At 38.8% G+C, this 18,175-nt stretch overlaps 1 protein-coding gene across 1 annotated transcript in view; it reads left to right on the forward strand.

Moving 5' to 3' along the window:
• The window catches only part of LOC122815034 (gamma-secretase-activating protein-like), a 529,462-nt gene that overhangs the window by 500,066 nt on the left and 11,221 nt on the right, over positions 1-18,175 (forward strand). Inside the window, exon 8 of the mRNA XM_044087285.1 lies at positions 6,293-6,342. Coding sequence (XP_043943220.1) covers positions 6,293-6,342 — 50 coding nt within the window. The remainder of the gene's footprint in view (positions 1-6,292; positions 6,343-18,175) is intronic.

Consider the following 18,175-nt stretch of genomic DNA (forward strand, 5'->3'; position numbering starts at 1 on the left):
GCCCAATGACCTGCATCTTCAGCTGCCAGATCCTTCCTGTCTGGCAGCTCCTTTGGGAGGAAAGTTGGCACTCTTCAAGCAAAACTGGCTTTTAGTCACCCAGGACAAATGGGTGTTGGACATCATAGACCGAGGCTACAAGTTTTATTTCCACACATTGCCTCCTTTCAAAGGCATGCCAGACGTTCCTCCTCAGCAAAGGGTAGAGGCTCACAAACAGATTTCTTTACTTCTTCAAATGGGGGCTATACAGCAGGTCCCTCCGTCAGAAGTGGGCATAGGATTTTATTCTCGCCTGTTTCTTGTACCAAAGAAAGGAAACACTTGGAGGCCAATTTTGGATTTATCTATCCTCAACACATACCTGGACATTCCAAAATTCAAAATGTTAACGCTGCAACAACTTCTGCCTCTGTTGGGCAAAGATCACTGGATGGTAACTCTGGATCTCAAAGAGGCTTATCTTCATGTTCCTATCAGGCCCAGTTGCAGGAGATTCCTGCGTTTTCGGGCTGGGACTTTACATTATCAGTTCTCTGCATTGCCCTTTGGCTTATCTACTGTGCCCAGGGTGTTTACGAAGGTTCTGGCTCCAGTAATAGCCTTCTTAAGGTTAAGAGGAATACAAATTTATCCTTATTTGGACGATTGCCTGATTCTTGCTCAAGACAAAAACAAGCTACTTCACCATCTACAGTATGTTATGGCAGTGTTAAGGTGCCTAGGGTATTCTGTGAACGAAACAAAGTCCAGTCTAGTACCCTCTCAGGAAATGTGCTTTCTGGGTGTGAGACTGAATACAGCTTCTCAGATGGCTTTTTTGACCCTGGACAAACAAAGAAACCTTTCACTTTACTTCCAACAATTGTCTCTACGGTCCAGGCTGACTGCAAGGACAGTCCTTCAAGCCTTGGGGTTCATGGCATCTTGTATTCTGGTGCTTCCCAATGCCAAACTGCATATGAGGAAGCTACAATGGTATCTCAAAATGTATGGACGCAACACTGCCACGATCTGGACACTGTCATTCAGATAATACCTTGCATTCAAAAGGAATTTTTGTGGTGGGCTCAGGAATGTCACCTAAACAAGGGACCCTCTGTGACCCGACCAGAGGCGAGTCAGATCTTAACGACAGATGCCTCGGACAAGGCTTGGGGAGCTCACCTCAATGGAAAATGGGTTCAAGACACGTGGCCTGCCAGACTTCAACATTTACATATCAACTTGAAGGAGATGTTAGCAGTCCAATTTGCATTGATGGTTTTCAAGGATCTACTTCACCCAGGACAAGTGTTGATTCAAACAGACAACACAACTGTCATGTGGTACATCAACAAGCAAGGGGGAACCCATTCGTACCCTCTTTGCAGGCAAGCTATGATTTTGTGGGAGACTGCTCTCAGTTTGCACCTCACTCTTCAGGCAAGGTTTTTGCCAGGAGCACAGAACTCCTTAGCAGATGTTTTGAGCAGACAGATGGTGGATCCCCACGAGTGGAAATTGGATCCTCATGTATTTCGACAGTTGACAGTGGTATGGGGGACTCCAGACATAGATCTGTTCGCTTCTCCACTAAATTTCCAGTTGCCAAAGTTTTGCACAAAGATGTTCCATCCAACAGCTTGGAAAGTGGATGCTCTATCATTCAGTTGGAGCAATCTTCACATCTATGCCTTTCCTCCTCTGCCTCTCCTTCCCAAGGTGCTCTTGAAGGTCAGACAAGACAAGCCCTCCATGATTCTAATAGCTCCAGATTGGCCTCGACAGCACTGGTACCCTCTGCTGAGGAGTTTAGTACAGGAGCCTCCTTGGCCTTTGCCTTCAATTCCACACCTTTTGTCTCAGGCAGGCAATCATTTCCTCAATGTCAGGATTCAGTCCCTGCATCTAACAGCCTGGCATATTCTGTTCTAGACCCTGGAGGGTCGCAGCTTCCTCAACAAGTTTTGAATGTTATTTTGGAGGCCAGAAGGCCTAGTACAAGGAAAGTTTATGCTGATAAATGGAGGAGATTTTTTATTTGGAGCAAAGCAAAGAGCTTTGATGTTTCCAGGCCTGATTTGAGTGTTTCTCTTCAATATCTTACGGAATTATTAGACAAGGGTTTGTCTTTCTCCTCTGTAAAAGTTCATGCTGCAGCCATTTCTGCTCACTATGACTGTGACCCACCATTATTCTCTCATCCTTTGTTTAAGCAATTCCTTAGAGGGGCAAAGAACATAAGACCCCGTGTAGAGCTCCTACTCCTTCCTGGGATCTCAATTTTGTGTTGGAAAAACTTACTTTACCTCCTTTTGAACCTGCAGCTACGTCTGAGTTAAAGTTTTTGTCTTGGAAGACTGCTTTTTTGTTGGCCATTACGTCTGCTAGAAGGGTATCTGAATTACAGGCTCTTATGGCGGTTAAACCCTTCCTGATTTTTCATAAGGATAGGGTATCTCTGCGTACTAACCCTACTTTTATGCCTAAAGTGGTTTCAAATGTGGCCTTGAACCAATCTATTCATTTGCCTACTTTTTATGCTGATCCCCAAAATAAAGGGGAGAAAATTTTGCATACTTTGGATATTCACAGGCAGTTGCGTTATTATTTGAGCAGGACTAAAAGGTTCAGACAGTCTCAACAGTTATTTGTTTCTTTTGCTTTGGCCTCTCAGGGGAAACCTGTTTCAAAACAAACTATTTCTAAGTGGATTGGCCATTGTATTGCTTTTTGTTACTCTCATCATGGTAAGGAGATTCCGGCTGGAATCAGACCTCATTCCACTAGGGCTACTGCCACTTCTATTGCTTTTTTAAGGGGTGTAGCTACTAAAGATATTTTGGAAGCAGCTACTGGAGTTCAGTGCACACTTTTTCTAAGCATTACCATCTCCCTCTTTATTCCAAATCTAGGGCTGGATTTGCCACTGCAGTCTTACAGGGCTTATTAGCAGCTCCCAATGCTTTATGATTTTGCCAACCTCCCTTTACCTTTGCTTTGGGATTCTACCCACAGGTTATGACTGCAGCAATGTGAGATGAAGAACATAGTACAGTTTTGTACCTACCATAAATGTAGATGTTCGAAGATCCACATTGCTGCAGTCCAATACCTCCCTCCTTCCCCTCTGTAGTTTGGAGTGGTTGTATGGTTTGGGTGGTAGATGTTGTTTGTACATGGGTTTTGAAGGTTTTTCTGTTTTTGGCTGTGGCCTTTCTTTTTAGGGCCTTCTGACATCTGGGGCAAGAAAAGACTGAGGATATGACGTCGGTCATGCGCTTTAATACCATGGCGCACTGACGTCAGATCTGAGCGCCCATGACCGACGCCAGCCTAATACTTTGGTATTCGGGCTGACCGAGGACAGCGGACTACCCACAGGTTATGACTGCAGCAATGTGGATCTTCGAACATCTACATTTATGGTAGGTACAAAACTGTACTTTTCTAGCAGATACCCCAGGAATACAATCATGTTTGATGGAGTCAAAAACACTTTTGAAAGTTCTCTTGAAATTCCAGCTTGTGTAAGAGCTGTCTCACCCAAGTGAGAGATTCTTGATACTTTGAAAAAGACTCTGCAAGATAAACACGTATTCTAAATGTGGAAAACTGTGTATTCCCTGTAGCCTGCATTTAGCGCTAACTGGAATTGGACATTTTGTGAGCACTGTTGGTGCTTGAGATAGTCAAAGGGTAAGGCAGAAAACTGATAATATGATTCAGACACATACAGCCTTAAGAAATGCCTGATGTCTGAATGAATAGGTATGTGATGTAAATATCTTTAAAATCTAGTGTTGCCAGGAAACTAAGAAGGAATGTGGGCTTCTGACTTGTCAGACTGTCCTTGATTTTCTTTGTGTGTGTGGGGTCTGTATTCTTTTTGGAATTCCCTTGCCATTTATTCTTAAATGTCTGGTACCAGCATTTTACTGAGAAAGTTTTTGTTTTTTGCCACTTTTTGCCAAAATTGGATAAGAGGTTAGAGAATCCCTCAGGTTGTGAAATCACTGCATTTTGAACCTGGGCACTATCACAAATTGGTTTAGGAAAGTAAGATCCCAAACTGGTCTCTGACTCCAAGCATTTTCTTTCTTTGGAACCAAAAACATCTTTGAATAAAAACATTTCCCAGTCTGGGATGGAGGAACTGGCTATCGCTCCCTGAGACAGCATTTGTTGAAGGACTAGGGAAATAGAGGAATCTGATCTGATGAATGAGGGATTACCCTCTGGAAAGGAGAAATTTCATCCCACTGCCATCTGTAACCTTGATGAATGATCTCCAGAACCCATTTGTTTGAAACAATTTGTTGCCAAAGAAAAGTGGAGATTCAGACTTTTTGGAAGAGAAAAGGAACTGCCAGAGTGGGAGACAGGTAAAAGATCCCCTAAATAGCCGTTCTGACTTGTTTGAATGTCCTTGGTTTTGGGAGTCATGTATTCTTTTTGGAACTACTTTGCCATTTCTTCTATATGTTTGCTAGTAGTTTTCTGAGACTGTTTATTTTGTTTCTTGCCAAAATTGGTCGAGAGGTTAGAGAATCCCTTAGAAAACTTGGAAAAGGAGGGCTGAAAAATCTTAGCGATTCAATTGGCTTACCCCTCTCATCACACTTTTTGATAACCTATCCAGCAGAGGGACCAGAAATTAAATGTTGAGTCAGGTTTGGTATGAGTGTATAAAAGCTGATAGAACTTTTTACAATGTATCCGATTGGCTGTCAGGAAGGTTGCAGGCAGTGATGCACACATCCTGCAAGTCTGATAGCATTGGAGGGATGGATGAAGGTTTTAAAATTCCATCTGTAATAGCTGTTTGTATTTTCTGAGGAACAAAGAAACCTCAGCGTTCTCCTACTGATAATGCTGGCACATTCTGGAAATAGTCTCTGAGAACCCCCCACAGGGAGACTCAGATACTGTGCTCTCCTCAGAGTCTGCATCAGAAATTTGAGGAAAAAACCCTACATGTGTCCCTTCATCTTCCTGTCCAGATTCAGAATATTGAATCTCTTAATGTAAAGAAACATCCCTGTTTCTTTTACCAGAAACCACCTGATGTGGAGTATCAATAGCCTAAATTAGACTCTGAGCCAAATCTAGTAGCCTACTCCTTTCTGGGGAAGTTTGAGGAAGAGTAGATGCTTGTTTTGTTTTCTGTTTAACAGGGTTAATGGGGCCAACAGTATTGTTAATGGCAGCAGTGGCAGTTTCCCTAGGCATGGGCAAACTTTCAGGCTACATAGGGAAGTCTTTCCTGGTCCTTCTCCTATGACCAACAAGAGTAGTTCTCTCTTGCCCACTGAGGGGACCCTAAGAGTTGCAGAGGATGTGGTTAAAATTCAGTCCATAGTGGCTGTAGGTGCCAAGGTAAGAGTGGTCTGAGGAATCAGCTTTGCCCACAGCAGAGTCACTCACCTGTGTCTGAGGCAAATTGCTAGACTGCTGTGGTGGCAAAGGCTGTTTTTTTTTCTTTCTGTGGCTGGAAGAGGGATCAACAGTGGGGCCAGTGCTTTGTTCCAAGGTCAAGCAGAAACTGGTGCTCGTTTCCCTGAAAAACGAGCAGCACAAGCCGGAAAAGTATTTAAACTTGTTAAAAGTCACTTTTTCTCACAAAACACAGTAAAAAGTACTTTAATACACTTTGCCTGCCACAAGAAACAAAATAAACAATTTCCCCACATAAAAATGGATTTTAAACTACCTTAAATTATTTTTAAGCTGACAGAAAAAAGTATGCAACCATTTAAAAGTACACTTGCGTTTCATGACAGTCCATTAAAACACAAACTCCTAGATTAAGAATAACTTTCCTAAAAAGAAAGTACATTTTAACAATAATTTTTAAGTGGAAGATTTTTCTCCAAAGGGAACTTATCTGCCCAGCAAAGTAACAGCACAAGCAGACCATCGAAAACCCTCAGAAGAGTGCTGCGTTTGGCATCAGGAAAGTTCTGAAGGGCTTGGCACTCAAACCTGTGTTTTTAAGCAGTTCAGCTTGAGTTGCCTAATGGTTTGAGTGCATGGATGTTGCTCTGAAGTTTTGGAAGCTGGCTGGCTGTTGTATTCTTGCAGGATATAGCCCATATAGCTAAGGCTACTGCAGCAGTGATCAATATGATGAACATTGTGCATGTTCTGTTGACTGTGGAATCAAATAACAAATTAATAAAATCTGAATTTATCCAATGGGGTCTGATTATGAAATAGTTGTTCCATTCTAAACTGTGGATTGTTGTCTTCAGTATTCTTAAAATAACTGCTTCATGGTTTAATGTATATTTCATACATTTTTTTACAGATATTGATCAAATTCACATCAGTGTTGTCATTCAAGAGGGCTACAGAGTGGTAAGTTAACAATTAAATCAAACACTAAGCATTTGTCATGCTGAATGACAGCTTGTACACCAGAGAGTAGCTCAACGTTTTGGCTGTGATTTTTCAGATGCCTGCAAATATTTTTTTCTTCACAAAGATTTCATGTCATGTGATGTAGTTGGTGCTGAAGCCATGCAACAGGCAGATCACACAACCAGACTTGATCATAGAGATGAGATAATAGATGATGTTACAATCCTGCCTTTGGTGCTGTGATTGCTGGTTACGTATGTGAACAGCATTTGCATCTAATTGATCATGTTAGGCTTGTGACCTGGCTGCAGTGTGCTTTTGCTGCAAGGGAATCTCATAACAAATTTAAAGTCTGTAAGCTCTATTCGTTTTTATTTTGTAGAGAGTCATGCTGTACTGAAGCTACTGTTTATTTCCAGGTTTTAGCATATTGTAATGGACATGGCTGAGTACTGTGTCATAGATTCATGGATTGTTACTAGGCTAAAGACCCAGGGGGCGTTTCTAAGCCTAGCCAAGTTTTCATGAAAGAACAATGATGCCCTGTATCCAAACTGAAAATTGAGGGGCAGGCATTTATAAGCTACATGTTACTGCTTCTAACTCAGTTTTAGGCTGTTGTCAGTTTTATTTTTATGCATTATTTAAGTGTTAATGAACATGCACTGTTTCAGTGATTAACATACACAGTTATGCTGGATACAGTTTACGCTTTTACAAGTAATGTGCACATACCTTATACAGTGATTAGTCCGTGATTAACATACAAGGTTATGCTGGATACAGTTTATGCTTTTACAAGTAATGTGCACATACCTTATACAGTCATTAGTCAGTGATTAACATACAAAGTTATGCTGGATACAGTTTACGCGTTTACAAGTAATGTGCACGTACCTTATACAGTGATTAGTCAGTGATTAACATACAAAGTTATGCTGGATACAGTTTATGCTTTTACAAGTAATGTGCATATACCTTATACAGTGATTAGTCAGTGATTAGCATACAAAGTTATGCTGGATACAGTTTACACGTTTACAAGTAATGTTGCACATACCTTATATAGTGATTAGTCAGTGATTAACATACAAAGTTATGCTGGATACAGGTTACGCGTTTACAAGTAATGTGCACATACCTTATACAGTGATTAGTCAGTGATTAACATACAAAGTTATGCTGGATACAGGTTACGCGTTTACAAGTAATGTGCACATACCTTATACAGTGATTAGTCAGTGATTAACATACAAAGTTATGCTGGATACAGTTTACGCTTTTACAAGTAATGTGCACATACCTTATACAGTGATTAGTCCGTGATTAACATACAAAGTTATGCTGGATACAGGTTACGCGTTTACAAGTAATGTGCACATACCTTATACAGTGATTAGTCAGTGATTAACATACAAAGTTATGCTGGATACAGTTTATACTTTTACAAGTAATGTGCACATACCTTATACAGTGATTAGTCCGTGATTAACATACAAAGTTATGCTGGATACAGTTTACACTTTTACAAGTAATGTGCATATACCTTATACAGTGATTAGTCCGTGATTAACATACAAAGTTATGCTGGATACAGTTTATGCTTTTACAAGTAATGTGCACATACCTTATACAGTGATTAGTCAGTGATTAACATACAAAGTTATGCTGGATACAGTTTATGCTTTTACAAGTAATGTGCACATACCTTATACAGTGATTAGTCAGTGATTAACATACAAAGTTATGCTGGATACAGTTTATGCTTTTACAAGTAATGTGCACATACCTTATACAGTGATTAGTCAGTGATTAACATACAAAGTTATGCTGGATACAGTTTACGTGTTTACAAGTAATGTGCACATACCTTATACAGTGATTAGTCAGTGATTAACATACAAAGTTATGCTGGATACAGTTTACACGTTTACAAGTAATGTGCACATACCTTATACAGTGATTAGTCAGTGATTAACATACAAAGTTATGCTGGATACAGTTTATGCTTTTACAAGTAATGTGCACATACCTTATACAGTGATTAGTCAGTGATTAACATACAAAGTTATGCTGGATACAGTTTATGCTTTTACAAGTAATGTGCATATACTTTATACAGTGATTAGTCAGTGATTAACATACAAAGTTATGCGGGATACAGTTTACGCATTTACAAGTAATGTGCACATACCTTATACAGTGATTAGTCAGTGATTAACATACAAAGTTATGCTGGATACAGTTTACACTTTTACAGGTAATGTGCACATACCTTATACAGTGATTAGTCAGTGATTAACATACAAAGTTATGCTGGATACAGTTTACGCATTTACAAGTAATGTGCACATACCTTATACAGTGATTAGTCAGTGATTAACATACAAAGTTATGCTGGATACAGTTTACACTTTTACAGGTAATGTGCACATACCTTATACAGTGATTAGTCAGTGATTAACATACAAAGTTATGCTGGATACAGTTTACGCATTTACAAGTAATGTGCACATACCTTATACAGTGATTAGCGCACTGGATATGAGATTTATCTGTTTCAGCACTTGCACTGCATTTTGTATTGCTTACATGCCAAACATTACTGGTTTCTAACATTTGGCATTCAAACTGGTGTAGCCCTAATTCCATTTAATTCAGCTCTGCAGCTTCTAAGTACATATGTTCTGCTTTTTTTACCTAATGTTAGACACTCTTCTTCTGTTGGTCTACTGTTTCATTAGTGAATGTTTAATAATACTGCCTGATTACTACCAAATACAGTTTATCTGTTTTCCCATAGTCCTTCAAATATACCCTACCAAACAGAATTAAATGTGCTTTTCTATGTCTTCCATGTCACCTTGTCATGTAAAAAGGGCAAAACCAGGAAAGTGAAAATTTATGACCAGCAGTTTATCTGTCCATGTCTCTGTCTGTTTAAGTCTGGGTTTATGTAAGATAGTGAGACTGCAAAACATTGTAGCATAGATTATTATCTAAAAGTTACCAAAATGCAAAATGTGATATTCAAACAAGCATGTCCAGACACATCAACTCAGAACATGAAACTTAAAACCAGTTTTTTTTATTTGCAAGGGAGCAACACTCCCTGCACTGCCCACCTTCCATGCACCATATATATAATCCAGAATTGCACAGTAGTGGGGAAAGCATATCATACATCACTGCTATCACAGTGATCGTCACTGACATCTTCAGTCAGCTGATCTGTTGACCAAATGGTGTTGACAGATCAGATGCCAAGCATACATAAAAAGTCATGTTTAGCAGAACCCACGTTTAATATATATATATATATATATATATATATATATATATATATATATATATATATATATATATATATATATATATATATACATAGTTACAGTTCAACTGGTAAAGCACTTATGTGCAACTAAGTGAACTGTATTGCGTGTGGTGTGCAAGTAGTGGATTTGGCAACTTCAAGGTTGGTTAATAAAGATAAGTGGCTTTCCCACTTCCCAGTGACATCCCAGTGGTAGGGCTGGGATTTTGCATGTGGGTATTTGTGTTGTAAGTAAGGGGATCTGTCTACTTATATGTACACGTGTGTGCATTTTAGGGTTAGGATAAAGTTTAGATAAGGGGGACAGATTTTGTGCGTGCGTATGTGTGTGTGTTTTTACAAGTTTGTGTGGTTTGGGTTAGAGTTAGGGTATGGTAAGGGGATATATTTAATGTTAGCATATATGTGTGTGTGTGTGTGTGTGTGTGTGTGTGTGTGTGTGTGTGTGTGTGTGTGTGCGCGTGTGCATGGTGAATGTCCAAGCTGTATTATTTAGTGGAAGTTTTAGAAAAGGTTTATTTTAAAGGTAGATACACAGTTACGTTTAGGGGCAGGGTTAGGGTTACTATTCATTACTAGTGGTGGAACTGCAGTCCACCTTAATGCATGCTAATTCTAGCCATTCTCACTTTGCCTAATCCTAACTGTACACCTTACCTTAAAAAAAAATTTCACTAAGACTACTACTATTCAAAAATATGAGCAGAATGTGTTGTAGGGTTATGGGTAGTACACTTTTCTGATGTACTGTGTGTTGCTAATTTGTGTTGTCAGTAATGAATTATTGGCATGTCTTGATCGATGTATCACCATCCTCCTTTGAACCAGCAGAAAAGACAACCCTTGCCCTGACCCTAACACTTCAGACCATACCATAGCCTCCAGTTTTAACTCCTCCTTCATTGACTCAATAGCCAAGCTAACTACATATTTCCCTAAAAACCCATCTGCTCCTTCTACATCTCCACCCTCCAACTCCTCTGCCATTCATACTACCCAGATCTAGGACTGTCCATCGAACACACATTTCACCAAAACGTAAACCCCTGAACACATTTTCGAGAAAGTGCTTTTATCAAAAATGCACTTTCGCAAAAAAAATAAATAAAAGACTACTCACATTTATGCAGGGGGGCAAGCACCCCTGCACCCCCGATGTGGGGGGCACACCCCCTACTTTAATAGTCTCACTCCAAGATCGCACTACAGTGGGGAAAAGGGAATATTCCCTTATCCACACTGTACCGTGATCTAAGCAACAGTTTGTTTAGTTGTACAATCAACACCACATGTTGATGTACAACTAAACCTACATGCAAATAACTGTTTACTTACTTACCTTCTGGCGAAACTGCATTTTCGATAAAATGCACTTTCGTGAATTTGAGCGTGCCCATTTACGTTTCGTTGAAACGTGTGTTCAATGGACAATCCTAGATCCTACTACCCACCCCTTCCTTTCTCCCTCAAACCCATCCCTGCCAACACTATAAAAAAAACTCCTCAGTAAATTAAAACCATGTTCTCATGCCTCCGACAACTTACCAAACAACTTTTTCAAGTTAGCTGAGGGCATAGCTCTCCCCATCTGTATTCTAATCAACTGCTCCATCCAAGAATCCTATGTACCCCTCCTCTGGAACGAGGCCTTCATCATTCCATTACATAAAGGAGGCAACAACTCTGACATCTCCAACTTCCGCCCCATAGCCATCCTCTTCCCTATCTCAAAAATACTTGAAAAATGTATTTATCTACAGCTGTTACCCTACCTTTTAGACCATCTTCTCCTCACCCTAACACAACATGGTTTTAGACCCAGTCACAGTACAACCACTGCACTCCTATCATTCCTTGACAATGTCAACCATGCCCATGACTCAGGAAATATAGTGTATTCCCTTTTTTTAGACTTATCCAAGGCTTTTGATACCATTTCCCATACCTTACTACTGTCTAAGCTGTCTCACCTTAATCTTTCTCTAGTTACCTCAAAAATAAGCAACAGGCCATTAAATGGAACAACCAATAAGCAAAGCAGAAAAAAGTCCAATCTTTCCGTGGTGAAGAAAACAGTATTTAATAATTCCACAAACAGGCAAAATAAGCGCTTTCGTCTTGAGCACAAGACTTCATCAGATGCCATTTTCAAAAAAACAACTCCTATATATATCACAACCAATTGATTAATTAAAACACTTCATAAGTTGAGTAATTACATAATGAATTCATTAAATAAATTAAATAAAATTGTTTTTTTTGTTAAAAAGATGCTAGAAATGTTAAGGACAAACAAGGTACAAATACTTGTGGAAGATGCAGATATTGTCCCTACATAATTATGGAAAGTTTTTTACATTTACAAAATGGTTTGAAAAGCGAAGTGCATTTTTGTAAAGGTAATTGTAACACTAGGATGTTAGTTTATTTGGCTGTGTGTGAGGGATGCACAGCATTTTATATAGGGAAAACAGAAAGGGCTTTGAAAGATAGGGTATATGAACAGCTATATGATATTAAGTCCAAAAAAGAGACAAGTGCTTTATATAAGCATACCCTAGACTGTGTTTCCCCCAGCAATTTCAAGTTTGGGATTATAGATATTGTAAGAAACAATTCCAGGGGAGGGGACATTAGAAATATTTTATTGAACAGAGAGCTGAGGTGGCAGCTTAGGCTTAAATCCAGTATCTACCCAGGACTTAATGAATATATTTCCATTAAACCAGTATTATTTTTGAAAGCTTCACAAGTATAAAGTATTTCCTTACATCCATCATACAATAAATACCGATACACACACATTTCATCTTTGTGAGGATTTAGGAAAAGGCTTCATTTATGTGTTGCATTTTTATCAGTAAATCAGTGTGTTTTTTAACAAAAAACCCAATTTTATTTAATTTATTTAATTAATTAAATTTATGAAGTGTTTTAATTAATCAATTGGCTGTGATATATATATATATATATATACATATATATGTATATACATATATATATATATACATATATATATATATACATATATATATATATATATATATATATATATATATATATATATATATATATATATATATAATGTTGTTTTTTTGAAAATGGCATCTGATAAAGACTTGTGCTCAAGACGAAAGCGCTTATTTTGCCTGTTTGTGGAATTATTAAACACTGGTTTTTTCACCATGGAAAGATTGGACTTTTTTCTGTTTTGCTTATTGGTTGGACATTAAATGGAACAACTATGCCTCCTCCTACCTAGACACCCTCACAGGAGTCCCCCAAGGTTCTGTACTGAGCCCTTTACTTTTCAATATCTTCATAAACAACTTCCATCTTTGCATCCCAAATGCTAAATTTGTACAGTACGCCAATGACTCTATGATCATTTTCTTTGCTGAATGTCTCCCTACACTCTTGCAAGTAACTCAGGCCTTCAACAGCACCAAGGCTTGGGTGCTAAACAATCACTTAGCTCTCAATGCATCCAAAACCAAAATCATCATATTCACCTCATCTAAAAACACCAAAGTAGACAAAAACTCCTTCTGTATAATAAGCCAAAATATGACTCCGATCAAAGTTGTCCCCCATACCAAGTTTCTAGGTGTTCTTATCGATGAACAACTAAAGTTTGACATCCATCTTCAAACTAGCATTAAGAAAACTCGCCAGAAACTTGGTATGCTTTATCGGCACAATTGCTATCTAACCTCCTCAACTAAACTTACCCTCTCTACTACCTACATCCTGCCCTTTCTCATGTATGGGGCACCCATCCGTACCAATCTTAAAACTAAACTGGCATCCTGCTACAATAAAATCTCAAAGTTTGCTACAAACGCCGAATCTTCCTCTTAGTACTGTGACTCCTTACACTCCTTAAACTGGCTAGAGCTCCCAAACTGTCTCTCCTTCATTCAACTCTCCACTGCCCATATACTCATCTTCAAGCCTTCTCAATGCCCATCTCTCTCGTCCACCCTTATGCACCTTCCTGACCAGTCCCTCAGGTCTAATAAACAGTACCTACTGGAAGTGTGTAAACCATTACGCACTCCTGGCCAATTTCTTTTATCTTTCTCCCTAGCATGGAAATGGAACTCGCTTCATCCCCATATTCAAACTACCCAGAACCTCTCTATTTTTAAGACCTTACTCTAATCTCTATCTCTCTTCTAAATGGGAATGCTCCTGTTCCCATCCCTCCTAATCTCTATGCTATACTTCCACTACCGTCAAGTATACATTCTCAGAACTTTACCTTCCACTCAGACATCCTATTCTTCCTCCTTCTCCTGACTCCCATAACTTCATATTCTCCCTCTTTTTTTTTTTTTCACTTTAAATATTACAGGTTATCTACCTGCCAGAAATCTTAATGCTTAATACACCATAAACCTATAACATTGGCTTACTATACAGTTGTATTTTTTATGTGTTTGTAATAACTTCTGCTGACTTTTATTTCTGCAATACCCTTGGTTAATTTTGATGTGATTCAGTGATGGCATTGTGAAATTGTTTGTAATAACTTCTGCTGATTTATTTCTGTGTTTACCCTGTATTTATTTTGATGTGATTGTTACTTGTATTGTTTCTGTATGCATGTACATGGAGCTTTTCTTCTCAGGCCTTCATTGAAAAAGTTCTCATACTGGCCCAATGGACTTTCCCGGTTAACATACTGCAAATAAAATAAATAAATGTATTTTTATTTCAATTATTTAACATGTTGACCATTCATTTTATATATATATATATATATATATATATATATATATATATATATATATATATATATATTCACTTTATAACCTCGAATTACTGAAATGTCGAATTTCAGTATCGCAAGGCTATAAAGCCGAATGTTAAAAATAACGAAAGCTCATAATCGCAAATTCGAATATATGTCGAATTCGCGGTTATGACCTTACGCTGCGTAATGTCCGGGATTGTGTTTTAATGGTGCGAGGTGCCATGTGTGGATGTAGGTGTTATGTCAGGTAAGTGTTTTCTAAGGGTTGTGAGTGGGAGTTAGAGTGTGTGTGTGTGTGAGTGTGCTGATGTGTTTGATGTGTGTTTGAGCGGTCGGAGAATGTACGTGTGTAAGCCGGCTTCTGTTTTGTGTTTATGCGATCTCGGAGTTAGTATATATAAGTAGGGGGGTGCAGGGGGGCTTGCCCCCCTGCTTATGTGTGTATGAGTTGTGTTTGTATGTAGTTTTGTTTGTTTTTGTTGTGATGTGGGTGTTGTGGTGTATGTGTAGTATTGTGTGTGCGGTTTTTTTCGGTGTTTTGACTTTCGCTTTTTTTTTGTGTCGGTGTTTTGTGGATTCGGTTTTATAATCTCGAGATACTGAAATTCGACATTTCAGTAATTCGAGGTTATAAAGTGAATCCATATATATATATCAGTTTGCCAAAACAGTGAACTGCAAATTCATTTGGAGTATTTGCATTAGAAAACATCAACTCCTAATCCATTGAAGCAACAAAACCAAGTGTTTTTGCAGGAGGTTCCACCTACATTCCTCATGACTCCACAACTTTATATATTCTAACTTCAAGATTGTACAACAGTGCAGGAAAGTGTAAATTACACCTATTTCACTTTTCTCTGATGGTACATACTAGCACTTATAGCAAGACTCGCTGAAAATACTCACAAACAAAATAAAAAGCATATATTTAAATAAAGTTAACCCACTAACAACTACAGCAGTACCAACCACCTAAGACTCCATCCTATATTAAAAAATGAAACAAATACAAACGGAATAACATTTGATGAACTCGGAGGTTGACATTAAATCACTGGATTCCATTGCAACTGAACAAACTAGCAGGGACTCATGTTTGTGAGTGTGTGTTTTTCTTTCCCTTTACCTTCACCAAGACCAGTAGACACAGTAAAACCAGTAAAAAAAAATACGTACATATACAGTGGATATAAAAAGTGTACACACCCCTGTTAAAATGCCAGATTTTTTGTGATATAAAAAACTGAGACCACAGTAAATCATTTCAAAACTTTTCCCTCCTTTAATGTGACCTACAACCTGTACAATTTAATTGAAAAACAAACAAATCTGTTAGGGGGAAAAATATAAAAAAATAAAAATTTGCTGGTTGTATAAGTGTGCACACCCTTAAACTAATACTTTGTTGAAGCACCTTTTGATTTAATTACAACATTCAGTCTTCTTGGGTGCACACCTGCCATTAATTAAAGAGACTCTGATTAACCCCAAATAAAGTTCAGCTGTCCTAGTAGGATTTTCCTGACATTTACTATGTTGCCTGCTACAGCAAAAGCCATGGTTCGCAGAGAGCTTACAAAGCATCAAAGGGATCTCATTGTTGAAAGGTATCGCTCAGGAGAAGGGTACAAAAAAAATTCCACAGCTTTGGATATACCATAAAACACAGTGAAGGCAGTCATTAAAAAGTGGAGAAAATATGGGACAACAGTGACATTGCAAAGAACTGGACGTCCCTCTAAAATTGATGAAAAGACAAGACGAAAACTGGTCAGGGAGGCTGCCATGAGACCTACAGCAGCACTGAAGGAGCTACAGGAATTTCTAGAAATTACTGGTTGTGTACTACATGTGACAACATTATCCTGTATTCTCCATATGTCTGGGGTAGGGTTGCAAGACAGAAGCCTTTTCTTACACAGAAAAATATCCAGGCCTGGCTAAAATTTGCAAAACAATGCATCAAGTCTCCCAAAAGCATGTGGGAAAATGTGTTATGTTCTGATGAGACCAAGGCTGAACTTTTTGGCCACAATTCCAAAAGGTACGTTTGGCACAAAAACAGCACTTCGCATCACCAAAAGAACACCATCCCCACGGTGAAGCATGGTGGTGGCTGTATCATGCTTTGGGGTTGCTTTTCTTCATCTAGAACTGGGGCTTTAGTCAAGGTGGAAGGAATTATGAACAGTTCCAAATACCAATCACTTTTGGCCCAAAACCTTCAGGTGTCTGCTAGAAAGCTGAAGATGAAGAGGAATTTCATCTTTCAACATGACAATGACCCCAAACGTACATCCAAATCAACAAAAGAATGGCTTCACCAGAAGAAAAGTAAAGTTTTGGAATGGCCCAGCCAGAGCTCAGACCTAAATCCAATACATAATCTGTGGGGTGACCTTTAGAGGGCTGTGCACAAGAGATGCCCTCGCAATCTGACAGATTTGGAGTGCTTTTGCAAGGAAAAGTGGGAAAATGTTGCCAAGTCAAGATGTGCCATGCTGATGGACTCCTACCCAAGAAGACTGTGTGTTGTAATTAAATCAAAAGGTGCTTCAACAAAGTATTAGTTTAAGGGTGTACGCACAAAAAATATTAGTTTCAGGGTGTGCACACTTATGCAACCAGCGTATTGTATGTTTTTTATTTTTTTATATTTTTCCCCCTAACAGATTTGTTTATCAATTGAATTGTACAGGTTATAGGTCACATTAAAGGTGGGAAAACTTTTGAAATGATTTATTGTGACCTCATTTTTTATATCACAAAAGCCTGGCATTTTGACAGGGTTGTGTACTTTTTTATATCCACTCTGTGTGTGTGTGTGTGTGTGTGTATGTATGTGTATATATATATATATATATATATATATATATACATGTGTGTGTGTGTGTGTATATATATATATATATATATATATATATATATATATATATATATATATATATATATACACACACACACGTGTATATATGGTTCTACCTCACTTAAACGACACGCCGTAACATCGACACAGAAATCGCGAGCCCCAGAAGATCGACAGTGCAGAAGACCGACCCGACGGATGAAAGCACCGATGCCGAGGATGCCGACATGGGAAAAGGCTGTGTAATTATGCGGTAGTGGCGGACGTTAGGGTGCGAGTAAGGTAAGTGTGGATATTGATGGTCTGTGGGGATAGGGGTGGGTTAAGTGAGTTAGGGTTAGGGAGCGGGTCAGGTAAGTGTGCGGTAGTGATTGTGTTTGGGTTAGGGGCGGGATAAGTGAGTTAGGGTTCGGGAGCGGGCCAGGTAAGTGTCTTGTTAGTGTGGACCTTAGGGTTAGGGTTTAGGGTTAGGGTTGTAGGTAGTTGTGTATGTGAGTTTAGTGTGGGTTTGTAGGGATTTTGGTGTGCTTGTGTTGTGTATGTGGTTTTGGAGGGAATGTGTTTGTTTGTTGATTGTGGTGTGTGAAGTGTATGAGGTTTCGTGTTTGTGTACGTCGGTTATTGTTGTCGGGCATGTGGGATTTCGTGTTTTGTACTGTTATGTGGTTTCGGTGATTGCGTTGTCAGTGTTTTGGTGTTTCATTTATGTGAGGTAGAACCGATATATATATATATATGGTTCTACCTCACATAAACGAAACACCAAAACACTGACAACGCAGTCACCGAAACCACATAACCGACATTACAAAAACACGAAATCCCACATGCCCGACAATGAAATAACCGACGGTACACAAACACGAAC

The sequence above is a fragment of the Protopterus annectens genome, chromosome 11.part0, assembly GCF_019279795.1.
Source record: "Protopterus annectens isolate FY-2018-M chromosome 11.part0, PAN1.0, whole genome shotgun sequence".
Lineage (NCBI taxonomy): Eukaryota > Metazoa > Chordata > Ceratodontiformes > Protopteridae > Protopterus > Protopterus annectens.